This window comes from Erithacus rubecula, assembly GCF_903797595.1.
Source record: "Erithacus rubecula genome assembly, chromosome: 21".
In the NCBI taxonomy this organism is placed as follows: Eukaryota; Metazoa; Chordata; class Aves; order Passeriformes; family Muscicapidae; genus Erithacus; species Erithacus rubecula.
The window spans coordinates 5,431,636-5,454,089 of NC_136673.1; the positions used below are offsets into that span (position 1 = coordinate 5,431,636).

The following is a 22,454-nucleotide window of genomic DNA, read 5'->3' on the forward strand; positions in this document are numbered from 1 at the left end:
ACATCATGAATTGGGAAATACACTGCCTGCCAACATTTCCAGTTAGGGAGCCCATGGGGAAGGCAGGTACTGAAATAATTTACCAGTCTGAAGACAATTCCTATGGAAACAGCCTTAAATTCAGCAACAGAAACTGTTTTGGACACTTGTTGAAGTGACAGTGGAATCAGTTACACAGCTCCAGCTTATCACAGAGCAGCACCTCTTTCTCTGTACATCTACTTGATTCATGAAGGATTGTCATAATCCACAAGGACTTGAAATGAATAAAAGAACCCAATAATCCTACACAGTATCTGGAATTATTAACACCTGTCTTTTGAAAAGTGACATCACGGAAGGCTGAATACACAGGAAACACCAAAAAAAGAAGACAGAGAAAGAAAAAGGAAATTAAAACTTTTATTTCTGGTGAAGTGCCCAGTTGTACAAGTCTTTCAGAGCAAACAAGAGCAGCCTTCAGTGCTCACGGGGAAGGTGCTGTTGCTCAGCTGCCCAAACAATCCCATGTACATAGTGAATGTCACGACTCTGAAATGTTACACCAAGTTGCAGGTCCCAGATGCCAAACCACAGCCCTGTTGTGCATTTACACAATGGGAGTGAACCATGTTTAAGCCATGAGTAGTGACTTATTGAAATGGACACATTTGTCAGCTGTAAAGATGACTCAGGCTCAGTAGCCCCCTTCTCATTATGTCTCCTCCAGAAAAACTCTTCCATTGTCCAGTAAAATTCCTTTAAAGGAAACAGAGGGAGGAAGGGATGGAAAATTCCAGGAATCCTAAATTAAGCCTTTGTGTGAACACACATGGAGCTGACCTTTGCCACTGGGGTCCAGCAATTCAAGTGCTGCTACTTTAGAAACTGGATTTTGGAGATGAGATTTCTGGAGGATTTCATACTCCCAAAGCAGTTTAATATTAACCCACTGCCACTGCTGGAGGGAGAAGGGTCTGAATCAAACTTTAATAATCCTGCCCCATTGCAATTGTGCTTTGTACACTGTTAGAATGAGGTAGGACAGAAAACTCACTCAGTTTTGGCACGTGCTTGGGAAAATTACATTATCCACTGTGTCCAAACAGTAGGATTAAAATGGAGGAAAAATTTAAAAAGTGAAGTATCAGCAATAATTTTACTTATCAGCATCCCCCACAGCCTTACCTTAGGTGACTTTCAGAGCAGGTGACTCTACAGTATGCCAATATTGTCTGGCAGTGAGAAGTCACCCCAGAAGTTAGGAAATCTCTCCATGGTTGAAAGAAAAAGAATCCAAGGGATGAGTTGGCTTCAGGCAGGCACTGCTACAAATACACTCCAGGGAACAAATGCCTCTGGGGAGATGTTACATTAACAGATCACTAGAAAAGGCACAGCTATTGATGAGGGGGACAAAAACAGTTATCCCTTTCCCTGAAGGAGGTGAAAAAAAAATTTAAAAATCCAAAGAACTCAAACCATGTGAGTTCTATCCTAAAGCAGGAAAAGAGGTAAGGAAAGGAAACAATGTCACAGCCTAGGAATCAATACAATTTGAAACTTTTTTCCAGACAACTCATCCCTCTGTAAAGTATTTGTTATTGTTCTCAGAATTCCTAGAATCAATTGTTAAAGAGGGGGGGGAAAAAGAAGAGGATTTCATGTGGTTCAGCAACAGAAAGCCACTTAATACTATTTATGGTAATGAACATCAAGAACTTTAATTAAAATGGAGAGAGCTAAATGGAGTGTATAAATGGCAATAAGAAAAAAATGAAAAATGAGGTAGGATATTAAAAAGAAGTGACAATTAATATGAAAGAACAGCACATCATGAAAGATACCTGTAACAGCTATTTAACCACTTAGACTGACAGAGTAAATTACTTCCAGCTGCTGAATTAACTGGGGATCAAATAATAAAATTAGAAAATAATCTGAAACACAGAACAACTTCAGCTAACATTTCAGTGCATAGTGTCAGAGTACAGCACAATTTTACACATTTAATTGGTATTCCTTGCCTTTCATCTGGTTCAAAATAATTGCAACTTATCACTTTTTGGGGTATTTATCAGGAAAGGTAAAGTGCATATCACTAACCTTCAATCCTAACAAGGGATGAGCATCCTTGTGATCTCCAAGAACTTGTTCAGCTCAGAAGTGCTATTAAGGAAACAGGTGGGTTTAATTCAAGTTGCTGTATGGTTTAGCAGCTAATACATAATCTGGTTTGCTACTGTTTGGAAAAGCTTGTCAGGAGAACAAGACACTGACCAGGGCAGTGCCTGTCTGCTTAATCTGAATGTTTTTGTGAATGCATAGATCTGTGTCAGAAATAAACCCCCTAAGCTTCAGTCTGATGGAAACTTGAAGGAAAATACAGAATATTCATGGATTGAATACTTGCAATGAGGATGGATTGTTGATGTAAGGACATCCCCCACAGAATGAGCAATCCAGAAAAGTTTGGGAAGTGACTCGCTCTGCTGTGGGTTGAGTTTTGCAGCAGTCCTCAAACATGTTCAGGACTCATGGTCTAGAGATCCTATCCTTGGAAGTTCTAAAGCTTTTTCCATCTTGTCATACAAGACTGACACTCTGGAATCAAAAGGGAGACCAAGCAGCACATATCAGAAATAAATAATACATATTGCTCTCCTTCAGAGTGACAATGTATTTGTGTTTCCAGCACAAAATGTTATCAGACTGCTCATCCCTACTTTGCCTCATTGGAAGCTCTCAAGCCCCAGTAGCCATAACCAAGAGTTAAGCTTGGACTATTGCAGAAGCAGCACAAAACTGGCCTTTTCATGCATGATCAATACCAGCCTTACAATTGCTTTGCACACCTCAGGCCCAGGCCAGCCTCTACTCAGCAAGCAGCAGGAGCACAGCACTGTGACTTGGTCAGGAGCTGGAGGCAGTCCCTCCCTTCTGGCAGAACAGCCTGTTGTTCACCCATCCTGCTGGGACACAGAGCTGCTCAGGAGCTTGCAAGCTTCTAGAAGCATTGCAGCACACTTACAGGAGCTGCTCAGAGAAACTAAGCCAGCTGTGCAAAGTTTAGGTTGTATAACTAAGACCACACCTGGAAACAAGTGTCAAAGCACTCATCTCCAATCTAGAGATTAGAGATCTAGAGATTTCCTGGAGAAATCTCACTGTTCCTGTGAGCCAGGTGAAACTCCTAGGGGGTGCTTTGCCCTTTCAGCCCTGCCTGGTCTAAAATACATGTGTCATAAAACAGTCACCCAATGGCCTTGAATAGCAAACAGAGTCCATGTCTCCATTCAGAGGCCATTACTCTACAGGGCTATCTTTAAGCATAGACTAAAGAAAAAAAATTTCCTTCACCATCCAAACAGCCTCCACACCCACCACAGGGAACTGACTGGAAAACAGCTGTAGCTAAGCCTGAAGCCACTCATGCTTTAGTCAAGAAGCAAAGCCCACCTAGCAATTTCTGTCCTGCTGTGATCCAAAAGGCTCAGGCAAATACAAATACAATCCAATCAGCATCAATTCTTTCCCATCCTTTCAGCTGTGGCCCCAGCTCTAACACAATTTCAAGACACTAACCCTATTAGAAGCCAGAAAAGCTTTTACAGTACCTTGCCTCCCAGATGGAGATTTAATTATATTATCCCCAGGACTGTTTAGATGTTTCACAATGAATGGACTAAGGGAAGCAAGATTTACATTTTTCTTAAAAGCAGTTTTATAAACAGATCTCCTGATTTTAATGTAGCTTTATTTAAGCATCTGAACATCAATAAATCCAGAGTCCAGTCAACATTGTTCATGGTTTCAGCATATTTAGTATATATATATATGTTTCATATCTTACATCTGATGAAGAGAGCCACACTGTGCCTTATTGCCCCAACATCCACGGGATCACCACAAGCCAACTGATGAGCCAGGCACTTGCTGGCAGCTTATCAGGAATCCCTCTGGAGCTGGATGGAGCTTCCCCCTTTGTACACATAGGAGGCCTCCAAACTTCTCATGGCCCAGCTTGCAGCACTGCACCTTGGAGCTGACCTGTTGGTCTGATGCAGAATGTTACAACCAGGACCTGTGGGTCCAGGCACATCTTCTTCCTTCTGATGGAAAAATGAAGACCTTTGTGTCCTGGAGGCATCCTAACCACCCCACCTTAAGGACATGAAAATCAGTAACTGTTACATATTATCTACCTTGGCCAGCCCAGAAGGTTGTGGGGTTTTTTGTCAAATACCACCAAACAGGTCAAACTTGTTTCAGTAAAGGCTGCTCTGTTCCAGGAAATCAGAAGAGCTCAGTCCACTGAGGATTCTCATTCTCCTCCTTAACACTGAGGGAATGAAAAGGGAAGAAAGAAACAGGAGGACAAGTTTTCTTTTCCAGCACCAGGTTCAATCAGCATTAGCCTCTTATTTAGGTCAAGAGGTGTAACAGGAACTGACAGCAGTTAAAGTGAGGGGAACAACAGAAGAGAACAATCAAGCAGTTCTCTAGATTGCATCCATGAAAGACACTGGCAGAGCATTGAACAACTGAATTTAACAACTTAATTGTGGGGGAAGGCAGAATGGGGGACTAGAGGTGCAGAGGAGCCCAACATTTCCTCTCCAACCCCATGAGAGCCCCTGACACACTGGCCAGTTGTACATTTCTACTTGATATGCAACAAAATACCAGCAGTTAAAAAGTAACTTAGAACTAAAAGCCAGAAGCAACTCAATGCTTCTGAGAGAGTAGATTAGACAGTCCAACTGCTTTTTATCCAGATCTCCCACTTGCACTATAACCATCCATTTCTGAACAGGCTAAAGCTCTGGAATTGTCAGTTAGTGCCTCCAGGACATCAGCTGGAGAAGGATGCTCTGATCTACTCACCCGCACAAGTGACTTGAAACTGTTACAGTAGTGCAATCTTAAAGGAGCAGATAGTTTGGTTCCTTCTCCAGGGTCAAAGGAGAAGGTGAGGAGTGTGCAAAGGGGAAAGAAAATTAGTTGTAAAAAAAAAACAAAACAAAATCTGCCTTCAAGCAGCTGCAAGATATTTATCTCCCAAATCCTAATGCCAGCATCTAGATAAAATCAGCTGTCTGTGCTCTATCCCACCCCAATCTGGGGCCTCACTGACTGAATCTGAGTCAGAGGGGAGCAGTTCCAGCTGTCACAGAGATGGAGGTTCAAGAGGTTTCCTTGTCTCTTGATCTTTGCTTGCAGGACACTGGACTCCCTCAGTCCCTGACACATATAAGCCCTATTAGGAGCAATGCAGCAACCCCCACATTTATTTTCTCCTCCATTCAAAGGTCATTTCATCTCACCAGCACCATCCACCTCACCCCAATTCGTGTCCAGAAGAACAGCAACACCTCTAATTCCCCCTAGGGCCTGTTCAGAGGCCAATTAATCTGTCTGATCTTCATCCTGATCCCAAGCCTCCCCCATCCTGCATCTGAGGCAAGAAGCTGACTCATTCAGAGTCATGTTTGTCAAGGACTCCTTGGCCAGTTTGAGAGTGGTTGGAGTGGAAAAAGGGGAGCATCTGGGTGAAAGGGGACTGAAATGGCCTTTTGCTTCCTTCTAGTTGATGAGAGGCTTTTCCCTTTTCTCGGGGGTTCAAGCTTGCTCTTTGTCTGCCCTCCACAGGCGCTCTTTGACTTCCAGGGGCAGGGTGTTGAACAGGTCCTCCTCCACCACCAGCCCACTGCGTTTCAGCAGCGGGCACTCTCCCAGCTCCACAGGCAAGCACTCCAGGCGGTTCCCCCGCAGCTCGATCTGCGACAGGTTCGTCAGCTCTCCCACCCGCGAGGGCAGTGACTGCAGCACGTTGTTCCCCAGGTTCAAGGTTCTCAGCTTCCTGCACTGGAACAGCTCTGGTGGGAGACTCTCAATCTGAAAAAAAGAAACCAATCATAGGCAAAGTCACCAGCAGACATGGATATGCCTTGGCAAGTGACCAGCAAGCCAACATGAAGCTCCAGGGTTTATAGAGTCATTGTTTTCAATCATCCACCTCTCCTTTGAGTGAGTTCCTGCTTCCTGAGCTTCCTGCTTTGGGTGCTTCCAGGACTATGATTGTATGGATTCCTCTTTCAGACACTGCACTAGTTACAAGAGATCATCAACGATGGTGGCTAAAGCAGATATTGTCTCCAAGGCCAGGATTAAAGGACCATAAACCTGCTGACAGCTGGTCTATAGTGGCACATGCTTTCATCTGTATTGGCTTCTTTCCATCCCAAATCCTTTATTCTATCACTGGATCTTAGTTCCTTTGCTTTAAGAAGCCATTCAACAGTTGACATTACATTGTACAAAGATTTAATCAGAACTTCTGCTTGGTCTGTAAGGTGAGCAGAGGTTACATGAGTACAACCTCCTGGCCCTGAGAACTGGGAATCCTCTTCCTTCATTTCTGTAGGGCTGTGAAACATTGCAAAGACTTTCTAGGCTCCAAGTCACAGGGGCTTTTTACACTGCCAAAATACAACAACAGCAAAGCCACCAGCTGTTAGCTTTCTCAGCATCACCTTCAGGTAACCATGAATCACAAATTTAATAAGGCTTGTTTCTAGCAAATCCTTGCAATCATCCAGTCCTCTGAAAGAATTTCTTTCTATGGCTAAGATTTAGCAAATACTAGGCTAGAAACTAAATGCAGCAACTCAGGATTCCCTCCTTAATACAAAGTCTCAGCTTAGATATAATAATTTGCTTTAAAAGCAAACATGACTTGTTTAAGACTCAATTTATGTATCATGTAATTCATGGCAAAATTAGTCTGCAATCCATCTGAACAAGGAGTCGTCTAAGGAAAAGCTAAGATGAAACCAGACCAGAATTAAAAGACAATTCAATGCAGTCATTGTTACTGGTACTGGAGTGTTTTGCAAATAGCAACATATGATCACAGACTCTTGAAAATAATAGAGTTATTTGAGGGACAAGTATTGGTTTAGGAAGGAAGCAATGTGTTTTAACAGCCTGCTTTCCAGAACGGGACAGCAGTACCAGCCAACTCCACAAGTCTCTATTTACTGAGACTGCTAAGCTAGGAGAGGACATTTGAGATAATTCCTGGCCTTGGCAAGTCCAAGCCTGACTGTCCTTGTGTTTGTTTCCTGCTATCACCATTTACAGGGAGTGATCAGGCTGTCAGAGCCCCAGTAATTCTGGCTTGCCCAGGTACCTGGTACAGGTTGGCAGTTCCACAGGGTTCTCACCAGCTTTTGTTTCTGAATACACCAGAGCAAAGGCTGCTCCAGCCTTCCTTGCATGTTTTTTTCCCCAGAAAGAAACGGGTGGCACCACACTGCTGCAGGAAATGGAGCTGCCTCTAACCCCTCTCATCCAAGCTCCACCCCACAACTGCAGAGGATACATTACAGATTAACCCTTGGGAACCTGTGCTAGGAAGGCTGCTAGAAGGCAAATGGTGCAGAATTATCTGAGTTCTGAACAGTAACATACCACAAAGTTTACCAGAGCTTCAGCCACCCACACAAACAGATGCACAACCCTCCAGTGCCAGGAAACTCCAGTGAGCAGCTGGAATTGCTGATTGTCTGCCCCTACTCTGCAGAGGAACAAGATTTCAGACACTAATCTCAAAATATGGGTGGAGTTTTAGGAACCTAAATAATATTGAAATGCATTAGCCATTAAATACTTGATTTGAGAGCACTTCTGTGAAAAGTCAAGCCACACTCAAGCTGGCAGTATTCAGCTAGGAACAGATCTTGCCAATAGTAGAAAGGACCTTGATGCATGACAGTGAAAACAAGCACTGCTCCAGGACAATTCTTCTTGGTCCCAGAAGAAACCAGAAGCACCTAATTATGTCTGTCTGCAATTTGGATTTATGTTAGAAGCTCTTTCAACTTCAAGTGATAATAAACTCTAAGAGAAAAAGAAAGTCTCCCAGGAATTTGCAGACAGAATGAATGAAAGCTTCAGCTTTGTCAGACATGGCAAATGAAGTCTCCTTAGTCTTAAATAGACATGGATATAGTTTTGCTTTAAGCAAAGAAACATCCTCCAACACAAGCAAAAAAACAGCTTATGGTAATCAGGCAGCAGAGCACACTTGGTCATCCTCTGTAATCTGCCTTGCACTTAGACTGAAACAAAAAGCACATGTTTACAAGACCAAACTATGGAGTGCTCCCTGCAAATGTGAAGGACTCTAAGGAAAGTTGTAAGGCAGACATGCATTCCTTACATGGCTGCTCCCATAGTGCATGTACATGTCTGAAGTAGACAGGTTTAAGCACATAGTTTTAGATTAAGACTACAGTTTCTCAGATCTCCATTTTAAACCCAAAATCGATGTCAATCTAGAGGCTACATGCTTCCAACTGCAGGGAAACAACTGACTTGCAGGGTTTCTAATCGGCCTCCAACTGGCACTTGGAAGTACTCACTGTTAAGAGAGGAAATGCAACAGAACAAGGACTCTTGGAAGACAGGCTTGCCCTGGAGCTATCTGCAATGTTTGGCCTTAGATAAACCCCTCAGAGAGATACAAAAGCAGTGCCAGACCATTGTAGCATGTTTAATCACACAGATAACAGAAGTGCCAGCACTATTTCCTCACACAGCAAGTCAGCTCACTTACCCTGTTGGCTGTCACAGCCAGATTCTGCAGGTTTTGAAGAAGTCCAACATCTGGTGGTATGAAAGTTAAGTTGTTGTGGCTGAGATCCAAGTACCGAAGTTTTCGGCAATAGAAGAGCTGGGTAGGGATCTTCTCTATCTTGTTACGGTTCAGGTAAAGGCGTTCTAAGTTGGTCAGGTTGCCTATCTGCATGGGGATGTAGGCAATGTGGTTGTACCACAGTTTAAGGCAAGTGAGACGATGTAAGTGCTGGAAGCTGATGATTTCCTCGATGGTCTTTAGGTTGTTGTCCTTCAGGTCTATTTCTTGCAGATTGTGGAGGCTAAAGATGGAGTGAGGAATGCGTTCCAAGTCGCACCGGATCAGCTCGAGCTCTGTCAGGTTGACCATCTTCTTAAGGCTGTTGAGGACAATGAGCTTGGTGCCCTCATTGTTGATGGAAAGCTTCTGAAGATGCACACCAACATCTGTCACCACCTGTGGCAGCTTGGTGAGGTTACTCTTCATCCTCAACACCTTCAGCCTCTTCAGCTCCCTCAATCCATCTATCACAATGTACCGGTTGTTTTCAGCACTCAAATTACCTGTCAGGTGAAGCTCCTCTAGTGTCTTCAGGCTATAAATCCAAAGAGGAATCTCCTTAATGTCTGTGAACTTGATGTGGAGAGATTTCAAATTCTCCCTCAAGAAGGCAAGGGCTGGGGCCTCAATTTTGGCAGCTGTGTGGTAGAGCCACAGTTCCTTAAGGCTGGTGAGCTGAGCAATGCTGGGGGGAATAGTGACATCAGGGATAAGCTCCAGTTTCAAGACCTCCAACTCAATGAGGTCAAAGACTGTGTCAGGAATGCCACTCAACATGAAAAGATGCAATTCCAGCTTATCCTGAGAGTTTTTGGTGATCCTCTGGCGTAGCTTCTCCAAAGTCCACTCATTGTTGAGGTTCAGCTGCCGCAATTTGTTCTCACTCACCTCTGACAGAAAGACAGCAAAGCGCTTGGAGTAGAGGGGGTCGTACTGATCAATCAGATGGAGCATGAAAGCAAAGTCATTTTTCACATCAGGAATGTCACTGTAACTGCTCTCCTCCCGGATGGACTCAAAGGAGTATTTCTTGAGCGACCGCCTCAACATCCACCACAGCGTGTACATGCAGATCAAACCATAGAAAATCACCAGGCTGATGTAGAAAGACGCTAAGATTTTGAAGAGAGTGGCCAAAGGATGAGCACAGCGGTACATCCTATAGCCAGTCAAGCTCTCAATGTCCACTTTACAATCTACATCAAATGTTATGTTGTTGACATAGTATACAGTATAGCAAATTATCAGAATGAACTTGATTACTTTGATTATGGTCTGTCTCATGTACAGGCGATAAACTATGTCTCCCTCTTCCACATGAGTACGAAACTTTTTCACTTTCTCAAAGAGTGCTTTGGCTTGCTCACCTTCCTTTTTGTCTAAGACACCAGTCTCAGACCTGTCCACAATCCCTTGCTCAATTCGAGACTTTGTTCTCTGCAGCATGGGAACAGTGGCTTCCACATCCTCACTGACAGTGGAGGATTTCTTGTCCATGGAGCCATTCATTTTCCCAAATGCTGGTTTGGTATCACTCTCTTCCACCACTGTCTCAGACAATGCTCTCGTTGTCCATGGAGAGTCAAAACACTTAAGCAAAATAGACACAAAATGCTCCAGCTTGGAGCTGGTCCTTGGGAACTTGAACCAAAAGTTGCTACAAGCCAGAAAGATGAGGGTATGTAGCAGCACTAGGTAAGGAAAATACTTGGCAAACCAGTGGAGACGGTTCTCATAACACACAGCATCCACATAGTTGTACTGGTGCCGGTCCAGGTCGTATCTGATCCCTGTAGGCCCCGAATCAGCAGAGGGAACAAGACTAGTGTTGTAGTAGGTACGCTCTGGGGCTGCTGCTGTCCATCCCCTAACAGAGTCATTGCAAGAGTCTTTGGTAACCCATTTACAGGGTAAACAAATCATTTTGTCCTGGGTGACCTGGAGGGTCCCTCCGAACACGGCGATCATCAGCATCACTATGGAGATGTAGTCGGTGAAGACGTCCCACCACGGCTTCAGGATGCGGTAGGCTGGCTGAGTGTCAGCGAAGTAGCGCAGCTCGGTGACTGGAATCATGATTCACCTGGAAGCAAACCAGAAACAGCTTAAAGGGTTTTGTTCTGCTCTTCAAGAGGGCATGAGAAAACACATGTTAAGTGCTGGCATAGCAAAACTGGGATTAGCCAGATGCAATTTCAAGTAACTGTGAGACAAATGAATGAGGCTGCCTGTGAGTCATTCGCTACAGCCCAGGCAGTGAAGTTTGTTCAGCCTTCCCCGATAGACAAACTGTCACAAAACCTCAGAACTGGCACTTATTGTTAGCAGTCTGTGGAGTAAGATGCACTAAAAGAAAAGCTCACAAGGTAGACTTCATCTACATACAATACAGTTATGTTTCCTATAAACACTTAACTGATGCAACTCATTATGACATTCATAAAGCAAGCTGGAAAAGAGAACAAACATTGCTCAATATAATGACTTTTCCAAGTAAGTAATTTTGGCTTCCTTCCCTTGTGCTAATTCTCCAAGGAAAGATTAGCTACTTGCCCTCTGATAAATTCAGTACTGAAATGCCATAGGCAGCTGGGTTTTGCCTTACTTACTTCAGAAGCAGAGAAAGGGGGAAACATACTTAGAAAAATTTGCTTCTCTGACCAACCACTCCCACCTAGAGTTCATCTCAGCTGGGATTTAACTGTCACAAAGGAAACCAAAGTGTTCTGGGAAGCACAGATCTGATGGCAGTGCCTGTTCTCCGCAGATGAAACTTTGAGCATGCTCTTCAACAAGCCATAGAAAGCCCCAAAGATTGACTGATCCATGGATAATGGAGCTCACAAAATTCCCCCATTTGACAGGTTAACACAGATGAACATGAAAAAGCAGTAATACCACAGCATTCTTCTAGCAAAATACAGGAGCAAGACAACTCACACAATTCTAGTATAAAGGAGAAAATACAAATTCAGTTGTGTTACCCCAAGCCAAAACATTCATTTGTACTGACAGTCCAACAAGTCCTGGGGGGCTGAAAGCTCAAAAGCCTTCTGTGACAAGGGGGATGCAAACACCACCTGCTTTGGTAGAATACAAGTTTTTATTTAAAATTAACTCTCATCACTGAACTGCAAAGAAAGCCATTTCTAACATGAACTCAAAAAGCACCACATTCCCTAGAGACACTAAATACAGAACTCTGTTCTTTGGTTTGCTGTTTACAATAATAAATGGTCCAAAGACAGCTTTGGCTCAGTGCTGCTCAGGAAGGTTCCAAGGAACTACAGGTGGTAGATTGATAGATGAAAACCATTCCTGAAGTAATGTTTTTCCTTCTGCCCATCACAAAAGAGAGACTGGGGAAATGCCACTTTTTTTTTTTTTCCTGAGTAGGTTATTTTGAGAGAAGAAGTGGCATTATCTGTTCTAGAAATTCAGTAAAACAAGGAACAACAAATCTATTAATGATCAGCCTGTAAAGTCACAAACAAGGATGAAAACAACCATCTAGAGCACAGTCAGAGTAAAAAAAATGCCCTGTTGGATTGCAGAGCCCCTGAGAAGTGGCTGACACCTCTGCAGAAGCAAACTGCACTAAAGAGAGCAGCAGAATTGTGTATCTACAGAGGAAGCAGGCAAAGCTGAACTTCTTCTGGACAGTACCTGAGCAGCCAGAGAGGAGTGACAAGGTGTTTAAAGCCTCCCTCCCAGCCCTGTGACTACTGTGCTGCAAGCCCTGGCCAAGGCATTTCAGCTTCCTCCTCAGAATGCATCTGCCTCAGGGAGGGGAGAGCCCACGTGCAAGACAGATGTAAGAAAAGCTGTCTGTGCATACTACAGAAATAATAATTGCAGGATAAAGCAGGGTACAGAAGTTCACTCTACACACCAGAACACCTGAAATGAATCCAGCAGTTAAACAGCTATTCATGACTCCTACTCCATATCAAGGGGAAAAAAAATACATTTATCTTTCCTCTTGCCTTGATACCACTTCTCCTCAAAGATTCTTCCTGCTTTCTCCTTCATCCCTCTTAGCAGAGAAACTTGTAGGAAATATCAGACCCTTCATGGTAGGATTATAAAACTGAGATCTTTTTTCATAAACTGGGGTCTCATGACATTTGCAAACATGAGTTTTAGAGCTGGGCATACTCATTTTAATTTGCTCAATCCAGAAAATGCCTAATTCTCTCTCACAAGAGATGAACCTTCTACTCACTTTCATTTGTAGCTCAGAATAACATAGGAAGGAAACCAGAAAGAAATTAGCACAGCTGGCTCCCTAATTCTGCTTACCAGTTGCATGGGTAGGAAATCCCCCTTTACACTGTGCACTTACAAGACAGCTAAAAAAAACCATTAGTATCCCTTGAGAACCTTTTACAGCTCAGTGTCAGCAATTAACAGGGCGGAGCAGGAAATCTGCCTTCCAGGAACAATGACAGGGGCACTAGAGGAAGAAAGGAACATTGACAGCAAATTCCCACTTCTGGCAGCAGTGGAGACTCCATTCAGGTCCCAAGGAGGAACAATAAAACTAGGGGCCACCTTTTCAGGAGCTGGAATTTGCTGTGTCTTATCTAACCTTACTCCCAGCATCTGCAGTAAAAGGGAAAACTACCCGGCAAAGATTTGAAAAATTAGATAAGGAAAGTCACATCCCTCCTCACCCAGATTCCCTGTGCATGCAATCCAATTTTAATTCCTCATAGTTCTACATCAGGAGATGTATCTTGTCATCAAATGTCATCTTTATTTCATTAAATCTATCTTGCAATCATTGCAGAACACGATTCTTGTTCAACCTTCTCCATGCTGGATTAAAACAGTTTTGCTGCAGGGGTGGATGACAACAGCAGACTAAAAGTCAGATTCTCAGGGGTTATCTCTGTTATTTGATTCTGCCATGCACAGAAGGATTCTTCCCACAAGAACTGGGATTTCCACCAGTCTACAGGAAGAAAATATGCAGGTAGCTGGAACATCAACTCTCCCAACAGGGATTTACATAGAGGGTATTATTATTCTGGCATAGGACTGGGAGTAATCCCTGCATGAGGAGGGCTTGCCAGAAATCAAGTTACCAGCCTTGTGATCAAGAGCAGGCCAAGATCCCCAGGATCAGCACACCAGAGATTTCAAGCTTCTGCTCTTTTTAAGGGTTGGATTCCAGGACATTTTGTCAGCAGCAAAATATCACTGTGAAGAAACTCTATTTGCCAAGTCACTTATATCACAGAGTCTCACCAAGGGTTGAGCACAGAACACCTGAACTGACAGACCCTCAGCTGTCTGACAGGAACAGCTATGGAAAAGGAAGTTCAGTGTCAGAGCAGTGTTGGTGAAGAAGGATCCAAGCTCCTTTGTATATACTTCAAATAGCAGAACCTTCCAGTTGGAGCTCAGGAACAGGCAATGTATTTGCAGTGTAGTTACCTCTGCCACAGGGAAGTCATCAATATGGAGATTTTGAAAGAGTGCCTAAGTTTAAGGACATGTTGACTTCACTAAACTTGCACAAGCTGATACATCAAAACTCTGTCTAAACTCCTGTCAATTTATCAGACACAAAGTACATTTTCCAAGGGTACAATTAAATAGACTGGCTTTGGGAAGGGGTGAAATTTTACAATTGTGTGTCTCAAAGATGTTTCAAGTTTTGCAATCCACAGACCTTTCCTTGCTACCACACAGTCCCCAAGCAGTCCCTCATCCCCTGCCCTCAGAAATGACTCTACATTGGAGGGTTTCAGCTACATCAAGCAACACTGCTTTGAGCTTTTCTATCTCCAGTACAGAATCACCTCAGGACAGTTTAGAGCAGCAACATCTGAGATCGTTCAGAAAAATATCCATATGCTAAAGCCTCACTGTCATACAACAGGATCAATCCAATCATGATAAATATGTTCCTGAAATAATTACACATTCCATGTTTGGCTATTACATACCTCTTTCAGAGCCTGCAAATTCACCTGGATCCAGATTTGCATCCCACCAGGGACCATCCCTGCCTCAGCCTGCTGGGCACAAAACTACAGCCTCCCCACTAATGCTGAACAGGCTGATCCAAGTGAAGGAGCAGCAGTTCCAGACTTACATAACCAGCCTGCCAAACCTACCCAGCCTTCAGCCAACCATAAGCATCACCAACTACTAATCCTCTGTTTCACCAAACACACCTGGAAGAGAAAGATAATCACTGTTTGAATGATAGGGACATTCTGGACAAACCACACCTAGACAGTTAAACCAGTCAGAAACAAGATTAAATGTATCCAGCTCACAGACATCATAAAAGTAGCAAGTACCTTCTTAAAAGCTGACAGACCTGAGCCTGAATGCTTCCCACAAACCACAGGCATTAACAGAGTAACTATTATCTGATTTGGACAATTCTTCTATCCCAAACCATTTAATTCCAAGAACTGAAGACTGACCTACTGACAACAGATACCTAGCTGTACAGTGCTTCAAATTCCTGCCTGCAGCTGCTGCCCAGCACATCCAGCTCTGGACAGAGTGAACAGAAACAACATCACAGTTCTGTTTCACTGGCCAGTTTGTCAGCTTGACTCATCAATGCTGAATACTTTATCCAGCCTCCTCTTGCCTCCTGTTTTCTGTTGGCCATTCTGTTACTAACAAAGCTAGTGGCCAAAAAGCACTTACATGTTCCACCTCAGGACAAACAAGAATGCACCAACCTCCCTGATTCGAAGAAAATCCTCACTTTTAGTCACACACAGCTTTCAAGTGAATCAGTCACACAAAACACTTCTGGATAAGTAGATGTGGATGAGTTTTATGTCAAATCTTGCAACCCTTTAGTTTCATCTATGCGTATTTTTAATTACCAGTGGATTTCATTTTAAGATTGTGGACTGCAAAGCACAAGTCAAACCCTGCTGACAGAATTTCTTACCTCTCAGAAGCCCAGAGAAAGAGGGAATTGTTCAGGTGCTGACAGCATCAGAGGTGGATAAAGGAAATAAAAGCCTTGATGCTTTCAAGACTACAGCCCTGATTATTAACGAGCTACAACACGTTACAGTAAGTCTTCAACAGAGCAGAGCTTCCCTCCTCAGCAAGCCACCACCTGAAATCCTAAAGAACGGCATGACACAGAGCTCTTTGTTCAAAAATCAGGAAATGCAAGAGCTTACTGGGCAGAAATGGGGCTGGGAATTTATGTTTCTCCTCCCCCCTGTTTATTAGATCCAGAATTAAGAGGGGAAAAAAAAGGGAGGCTGAAAACAGAGCTGCTTTCAGGCACCCCTCAGAAAACCTACCGAGTTCAAGGACAGCCACGTGATCAACTGGAAAAGCCCAAGACATGAGATGGAACAACTCAAGTTGTTTTGTCTTTTGCTGCCTAGAACAAAACAGCAGTGAAGCCAGATGTCAAAGCCCTAAATAACCATTATCACTGTATCAGGCCCCTTCTGCTTTAAAAAGATAAACCCCTCCTGTGGGACAAAACATCTTCCAAGAAGAGAACATGATCACTAAGTGATCCTTTCCAACTCAAGCCACTCTATGATTCTATGGCAAGTTAAAAGGGTCATTTATCATTTAGACAAGGAGAATGGTGGAACAGCAGCTGCCAGAACTTATACTCCTCTCTCAGTGGAAAAGGCAGTGAACCCAACACTGAGAGCAGGGTAAGGTGGTTTTCACAATGTTCAGCCCCACCCAAGCCACAAGACATAGCAGCATGAAGTGAATCCACTGCGTCACAATGTCTTTCCTGAAGTTCATTAAAAAGAATAATCCACCTCCAACAGGGATAGTATTTTATCATCTTTACAGCTACCCATTAGTTGTCTCTGTCAGATGCAAGACTATCAGTCTTTTATCTAGTGCAACAGCTCCTGTTTACCATCACACCACCACACGTGTCCTGACACGTACAGGGAAGAACAGCTGCACCACCAGAACAATCCATGCTGGACTTGGCTTGGCCTGCAACATTTTCTGCCTCCTGACAGTGTTTTGCCCCACCTGCACAGAACTGAGCACAGCCTGCAGTTACCAGCATCACTGACACTTGGGCCAGGGATTGTGTGCTGGTGTTATAAATTTAAGGGCCATCAGATGACTTGCAACACTGATGTAAACCAGAGCAAAATGGCTGTGTCAGCTTATAAATTATGAATGTACATGGCCACAGGCTTCCTATCCAAAATTATTTTTCTCTTTGCCATAAAAAAAATGCTTCAAGGACAGGGCATTGAAGCTGTCTTGGGAAAGTACAACTGGCTTCTTCCAACAGGGCACAATGAAACAGTCCCTTCTGATGCCTAATACAGGTGACTGAATTCATTCTGTTAGTAACTACTTGAGAAAACCAGAAAAGTTCCAAGCACCTCACCAGATGCAGGAGAGGGCTCTTCAGCACTTAACTCCAGCACTGAGAGCTGGAGGAACCAGTTGCTCTCAGCTCTCTGTGGGAAAGGTAGACAGAGCAGAGCTTTGGCTAACTACAACAAATAAGAAATCAACACAAAATTCAAAGTGAGTAAAAGCAAGGATAACTTAATTCATTGTTGACATACTATCACAACATGCACAAATTCATGGGTGTTACCACAGCTATTTTCAGACTCCAACAAATGAGCCAGTCAGAATGAAAGATGACACACACAAGAGCAATGCAAGACAATTAAGACATCAACTATCAGCACACTAATATTTTGACCCAGTCTGAGCAAAGAGGAGCAAATACCTCTTCATATATTCCCTACAGGGCTTGCCCTCAGGACCACCAGCTCCAAAACTGACTAACTTCCAACTCAAACATTTTCTGACTGCATTAGTTAATAAAGAACAGACTACCTCAACCTGCATCATCAAGAACTGGTAAAACCACAACTCCAAAGGAGAACCTGTTAACTAGTTCAGCACACATCTTTACTGTGCACAGAAGTAGGCTGAAGATAGAGGCAGAGTCAGCAAAGGAGGTTTGTGAATTGCCAAGGTAATTTTATAGCAGATGTTAACAATGTTTGGTACACAAGGTGAGGGCAGCCATTGTTACTTCAGCACCAGGTCAGGACTGAATAGCTTTTAGTTTCAAAAGCTTTTTTCAAATAGCTTTTTAGTTTCAAAAGCAGTTTCACAGCAGCAGGAAGGGCAGATATAACCCAGCTATAGGAACTGGATTTCTAGTTGCAATACAGGGCAGATGCACCACATCAGCTGTTTAAGAAAAAAAGCTGCTTGGAAGCATTCAAGATACACTGTCCAAAGCATGTGGACTGCTGAATGCCTGTTCAGTATTAGTGTGCATATCCTAAACTGAGGCTGGGTTTGAAAACCCCTGTAAAAATGCATAAAGGAAGACTCACCACACTACAGCTGAGGACTGAATTTTAACCATTAACAAAAAAATAGCTGTGCTCACCCCTCCTCTCTTTAATGAGCCCCACACAAAAATCCTAATAACCCTTCTCCAGCACCACTCAGCTATCACCACTCACTATCTCAGAGTGAGATAGTGCTCCTTTATCTTCTGAGATACCAGTTAAGCTCAATTGAACACAAAAAGACTTGCTTCTGAAGTACTCTATGGAACAAAAATTTTCTTTAGTATGTGGAAGAAGCACATGAAGGATTCTAAAAAGCCTGCTGTAATCACTCAACAATAATTTGATACCTGTGACCTCCACTGCTTATTTAATGGTGGTTTTTTTGGTTGTTGTTCTTTTTGTTTTTTATTTTAATATCATCAGGAACCCCCAAAACCACAGACCATCTCTCTGCCTTCGGCAGTTACTACAATGTAACCAGCTTCAGAAAGCCACCACTGGAAGGCTTCAGGCACGCACATTTCAAGCATGGCAACATTAGCTTTTAACACACGGCTTCTGGCATGCTTTAAGGAAATATTTATTCATGTTGTCTTTGACCTACAATAATTAAGAGAGTTTTTAAATACCACGACAAGGAAAAAAAAACCAAAAAAAAACAAGTCAGTGAACTGGCAGAAAACCAGACAAGCCTAGAGGTTTCTTCTATTCTGGAATCAATACACTGCACATCCCTGCTCAGAACACAGCCAAAATGGACAGAATTTCCCATCTTGAAGATAGGCACAGAATTCTGCAATCCTTTTAATAATTGTCCCAGTGTAGAACCAAGGAAACTGGAAGATTCCTGCAACTAGTTTCTGCCATTGCCCAACTGCCACCCACACAGGTGACTGGGAAAAGCTGCCTGGAGACGCCTACACAGGAGGATAAACATCATCCCATGGGAAATTGAAGGACACCCACCAAAGCAAACAGCTCTCCCTATTTCTCAGTTGCATTCTTCTCAAGCAGCAGTCAGCAAAAATACTTACTGGGCAGCCTCTGTATTTACTGTTAAGTGCAGTGAGAAGTCAGGGTTTATGTGGCCAGGAATTAAGTTTTATGGATGTCTATAAACAGTTATATTCTATTTTGGACAAGGCTCAGTTCCTTTGTCACTTCAAAGCTGGCTAAAGGCTGCTAGAATTGATTTAACACTACCACAATTAAATGCCACCACTCTCCTCACCACTGTCTGACCAACCACCTTTCCTCCACATCGATTATTTCATGCACTGTGTTTTGCATCTATGTTCAAGCAGGTCCCTGGTTTTTGGGTTTTTTTTTTTCTTTTTTTTGGCTTGACCACTCAGAGCTGGCCCAGTGCCCTCACCTTGCAGCAGGGTTCTGCTATCTGCACGTCAGTTCTCTGTGCTGGAAGTGGCTGATATTCCTACGTGCTGGATCCCGAGCAAGTGCTGAAGCGCTGCACTCCCCACAAGCCATGGGAACAGTTTCCCTGAAATGAAACACAGATTATCAGCAAAAAAGAGGGGATCGAGTTCACAGAGGGACATGTAAAAGCTCAGCGAACAGTATCTCAGAAGCAACAAACAACTCAGAGGGTCACTGGGAGCCAGAAAGAGACTGGTTGGTACCTAGAAAAACAGCAAGAACACTAGGAGCCAAGAAAAACTCTTAGCAGGAAGGAATTTTCAGCATCTGTTATTCTATAAGAAGTTACCAAAAAGCAGGTGTCACAGACACAGCCAAAAAAGATGCTGAATATTAATATCACAACTAAGCCTACACAAGCAGAGACAGAACAACAAATTGTCAGATGGGGAAAGGGATTACTTTACTGCCTATTTTCTAGTCTGAAAAGTCTGATCCACTTTAAATCAGGAGTATCAGAAAGCAGAGATCACATCCTTAACCACTCCAGATTTAAGCAACTGCCCCCTTTCCTCACAACAGGCATCTTATTGAAGTGGAAGCAGTTTAGCACCATCAACAAAAACTACAAGGATGGGGGTTTTTTTCCCTCACTTCCTGCATGTCAGCACGGGGCATGAGAAAACAGGCAAGAGAGCAGATCCTTAGAGGGATCTCTCAAGCATCCAACCTCCCAGCCGTGTAGGAGAGGACTGCGGAACATCGGAGCATTGTGTCAACAACAGCGAGAAATGAAAAAGAACAGACATCAGTAGGAGAAAGTCCAACCCCGTAATGCTGGATATGTCCGAGGGTTCATTTCTCTTGATCCCACAGTTACCATTCGGGCTGACAGATTTTGAAGCAACACTCTGAAAACCAAAGCTATTACATTTTAGCCGTACCACAGTGCCGCAAAGGCAGCACTAGGAGCAGAGGACTCTCTGACCTTCTGCCGCTCCAGGCAGTGGGCACCAGCCCCTGCCACTCCACCGCGGCTCCCCGGACACAGAAGGAAACATCCTCAGGGAGATATAAATAAATCCCACCGCGCTTCCGCCCGCAGGTAAGCAACAGCGGCGTCCTCCCCTCGCAGGGGAGACACTGCGCACAGCCCGGCCCTGCCTCGCCCCACGGACGGGGCCAGGACCCCCCGCCCCGGGCGGTGTGAGAGCTGGGACGGCGGGAGACGGAGCAACCGAATCGCCGCCGAATTACTCAGCAAATCCTTCCTGCTCGCCGCTTCCGAGCCCCCTCAGCCGCGCCCCCCCGACCCGGCGTCCCACCCCATCCCCTCCGGGACACCGCCCCACAGGGGGACACGTCCCCACAGCCCGCCCGCGGCGTGAGGGGAGCGCGGCACACCCACCTGCCCGCCGTGGCCGTGAGGGGAACCCACCGCACCCACCTGCCCGCAGCGCCCACCCTCCCTCACGCCGCTCCGGCGCCTTTTGTCCGCCCTGCCCGCAGCAGCCCCGCCCCGGATCTGACCTCACCCGGCAGGCACTGCCACCACCGCCGCGTCCCTCCGCCATCTTTGGGGCGGGCACGGCGCCATCTTTGTGCAGGGCGAGTGCCATAGGGGGTGGGCGCCAAGAGGGGGGGGAGTGAGGGCGGCGGCGCCATCTTGGTGCCGGGCAGCGCCCAAAATGGCGCCAGCCTTAAAGGAGCCGCCTCAGCTCCAGCCGGCGCTGAGAGCATCCAGCTGCTGTGAAGTTTGTGGTGCCTGAAAAAAGTGATTCACTCGTAGTTATTTTTACTTGTCTGACGCAATGGAGGACGCTGTGCGGCATAATTTATTTTTAAATTCATAAAGGATGGTTCAAAGGCATTTGTTGGAATTTTATTCGTGTACAGCAGGCGGTTCTGAGGGGTAAGTGCAGCTAATTTTAACTTGTATACACCAGTGAGATCTGTAACAATAAAATAAGTTTATCTGTGGCTTTCTAGGGATATTATAAATCTTGGCGACTCCCTGTAGCCACAGGCACAGGACTTGTATCAGAAGAGTGGGATCCCAGTGCCAGGATATAGTGCTGTAGACTCTACTCAGCCCAGTGCAATAGCTTTTTTTTTAACTCAAAGCTAATTAAAAATTGTTCATATCCAGATGCATTTCTTAAATTAAAATTACCTGAAGAAAAGCAGGGCCATAACTTTCCTTGAGTTTTAGAGTAAAAGTAGAAGGTCAGATGTGTCCTTTACATCACTGACCTCATCCAGAAATTTCTGCTGAATTTCGAGAGGGCCTTAAGGTGAAGTTTCATGATACTCTTGGACAAATATAAAATGTAAATCCTGACAGGGAAGGTGAAGGTTTGTGTCCATCCCTTTTTTCTCCCTGCTCCTTCATGCCCACATCTGTTTTTCCTTTCAGGACCTTGTGCCCTCACATCCAACCTGACCCAGGTCCAACTCATGGATCGGACAGAAAATTGGCCACTTTTCCACCAAATTGGTTTTCTGCTAATATATCTAATCAAATGAGCTCAGTTCAGGGGCAAATAACAACCAGGGAAAGCACAAGGCTGGTGGAGGACAGGGCAAAGAAAGCACAGGAAGAAAGAAGGCCACAGAGCCATTTGATGACTCTGGGTGTGACGTGAATATTCTTACAGAACCAAGCTTTCCTTCCATCTGTTTGTTTCAGTGTTTAACAGAAATTGAGAAAACAGAGCTTTCCTCTCCCTGCAGACATTCTCTCCTGCTTAATCAACTCAGGGATGCCTGTGGGATGTCGGGCTGGGATTGGGAACCTTTGGCACAGCGGATGCAGCCGCTTCCTTTCCCCGTGGCTCACTTTTTCCTGCTGTGAAAGGGAGACAGAAATCATCCAGATGATCCTGACTCATCAGTGCAGCTCAAGCCTTGTCACAAAAGGAACAGGGAAGAGAGGGCAGTTTTCTCTCAACATCCCACTGCAGCACCTGTGAGCTTGCAAACACTGATGGAGAGTTCAGCTCCTGCATCCCTGAAATTGCTGCTATCCCTGCCTGGCCACAGCCCAGGATCTGTGTCCAGGGATTCCACAGCCAGGA

The 22,454-nt window shown here is 44.4% G+C and overlaps 2 protein-coding genes across 4 annotated transcripts in view; one reads left to right on the plus strand and one right to left on the minus strand.

Annotated features, from left to right (window-relative positions):
* DOLK (dolichol kinase) overlaps positions 1-22,454 on the plus strand; it is a 113,388-nt gene that overhangs the window by 14,097 nt on the left and 76,837 nt on the right. The gene's annotated exons all lie outside the window — the stretch shown is intronic.
* On the minus strand, positions 385-20,887 carry LRRC8A (leucine rich repeat containing 8 VRAC subunit A). 3 transcript variants are annotated; one of them, XR_013776567.1, is made up of 5 exons: positions 20,786-20,875; positions 19,376-19,501; positions 8,603-10,766; positions 2,393-5,877; positions 385-2,148 (listed from the first exon to the last, which is right to left on the minus strand). XR_013776567.1 is itself a non-coding variant. In XM_079323965.1 (4 exons), exons 3-4 carry the CDS (start codon positions 10,757-10,759, stop codon positions 5,602-5,604), a joined length of 2,433 nt encoding a protein of 810 aa, XP_079180091.1. In that variant the 5' UTR covers positions 10,760-10,766; positions 19,376-19,501; positions 20,825-20,887; the 3' UTR covers positions 385-5,601. The 3 variants fall into 3 exon arrangements, 2 of the variants coding, with proteins under 2 accessions (XP_079180091.1, XP_079180090.1); XM_079323965.1 differs by having other exon boundaries at positions 385-5,877; positions 20,825-20,887; XM_079323964.1 differs by having other exon boundaries at positions 385-5,877.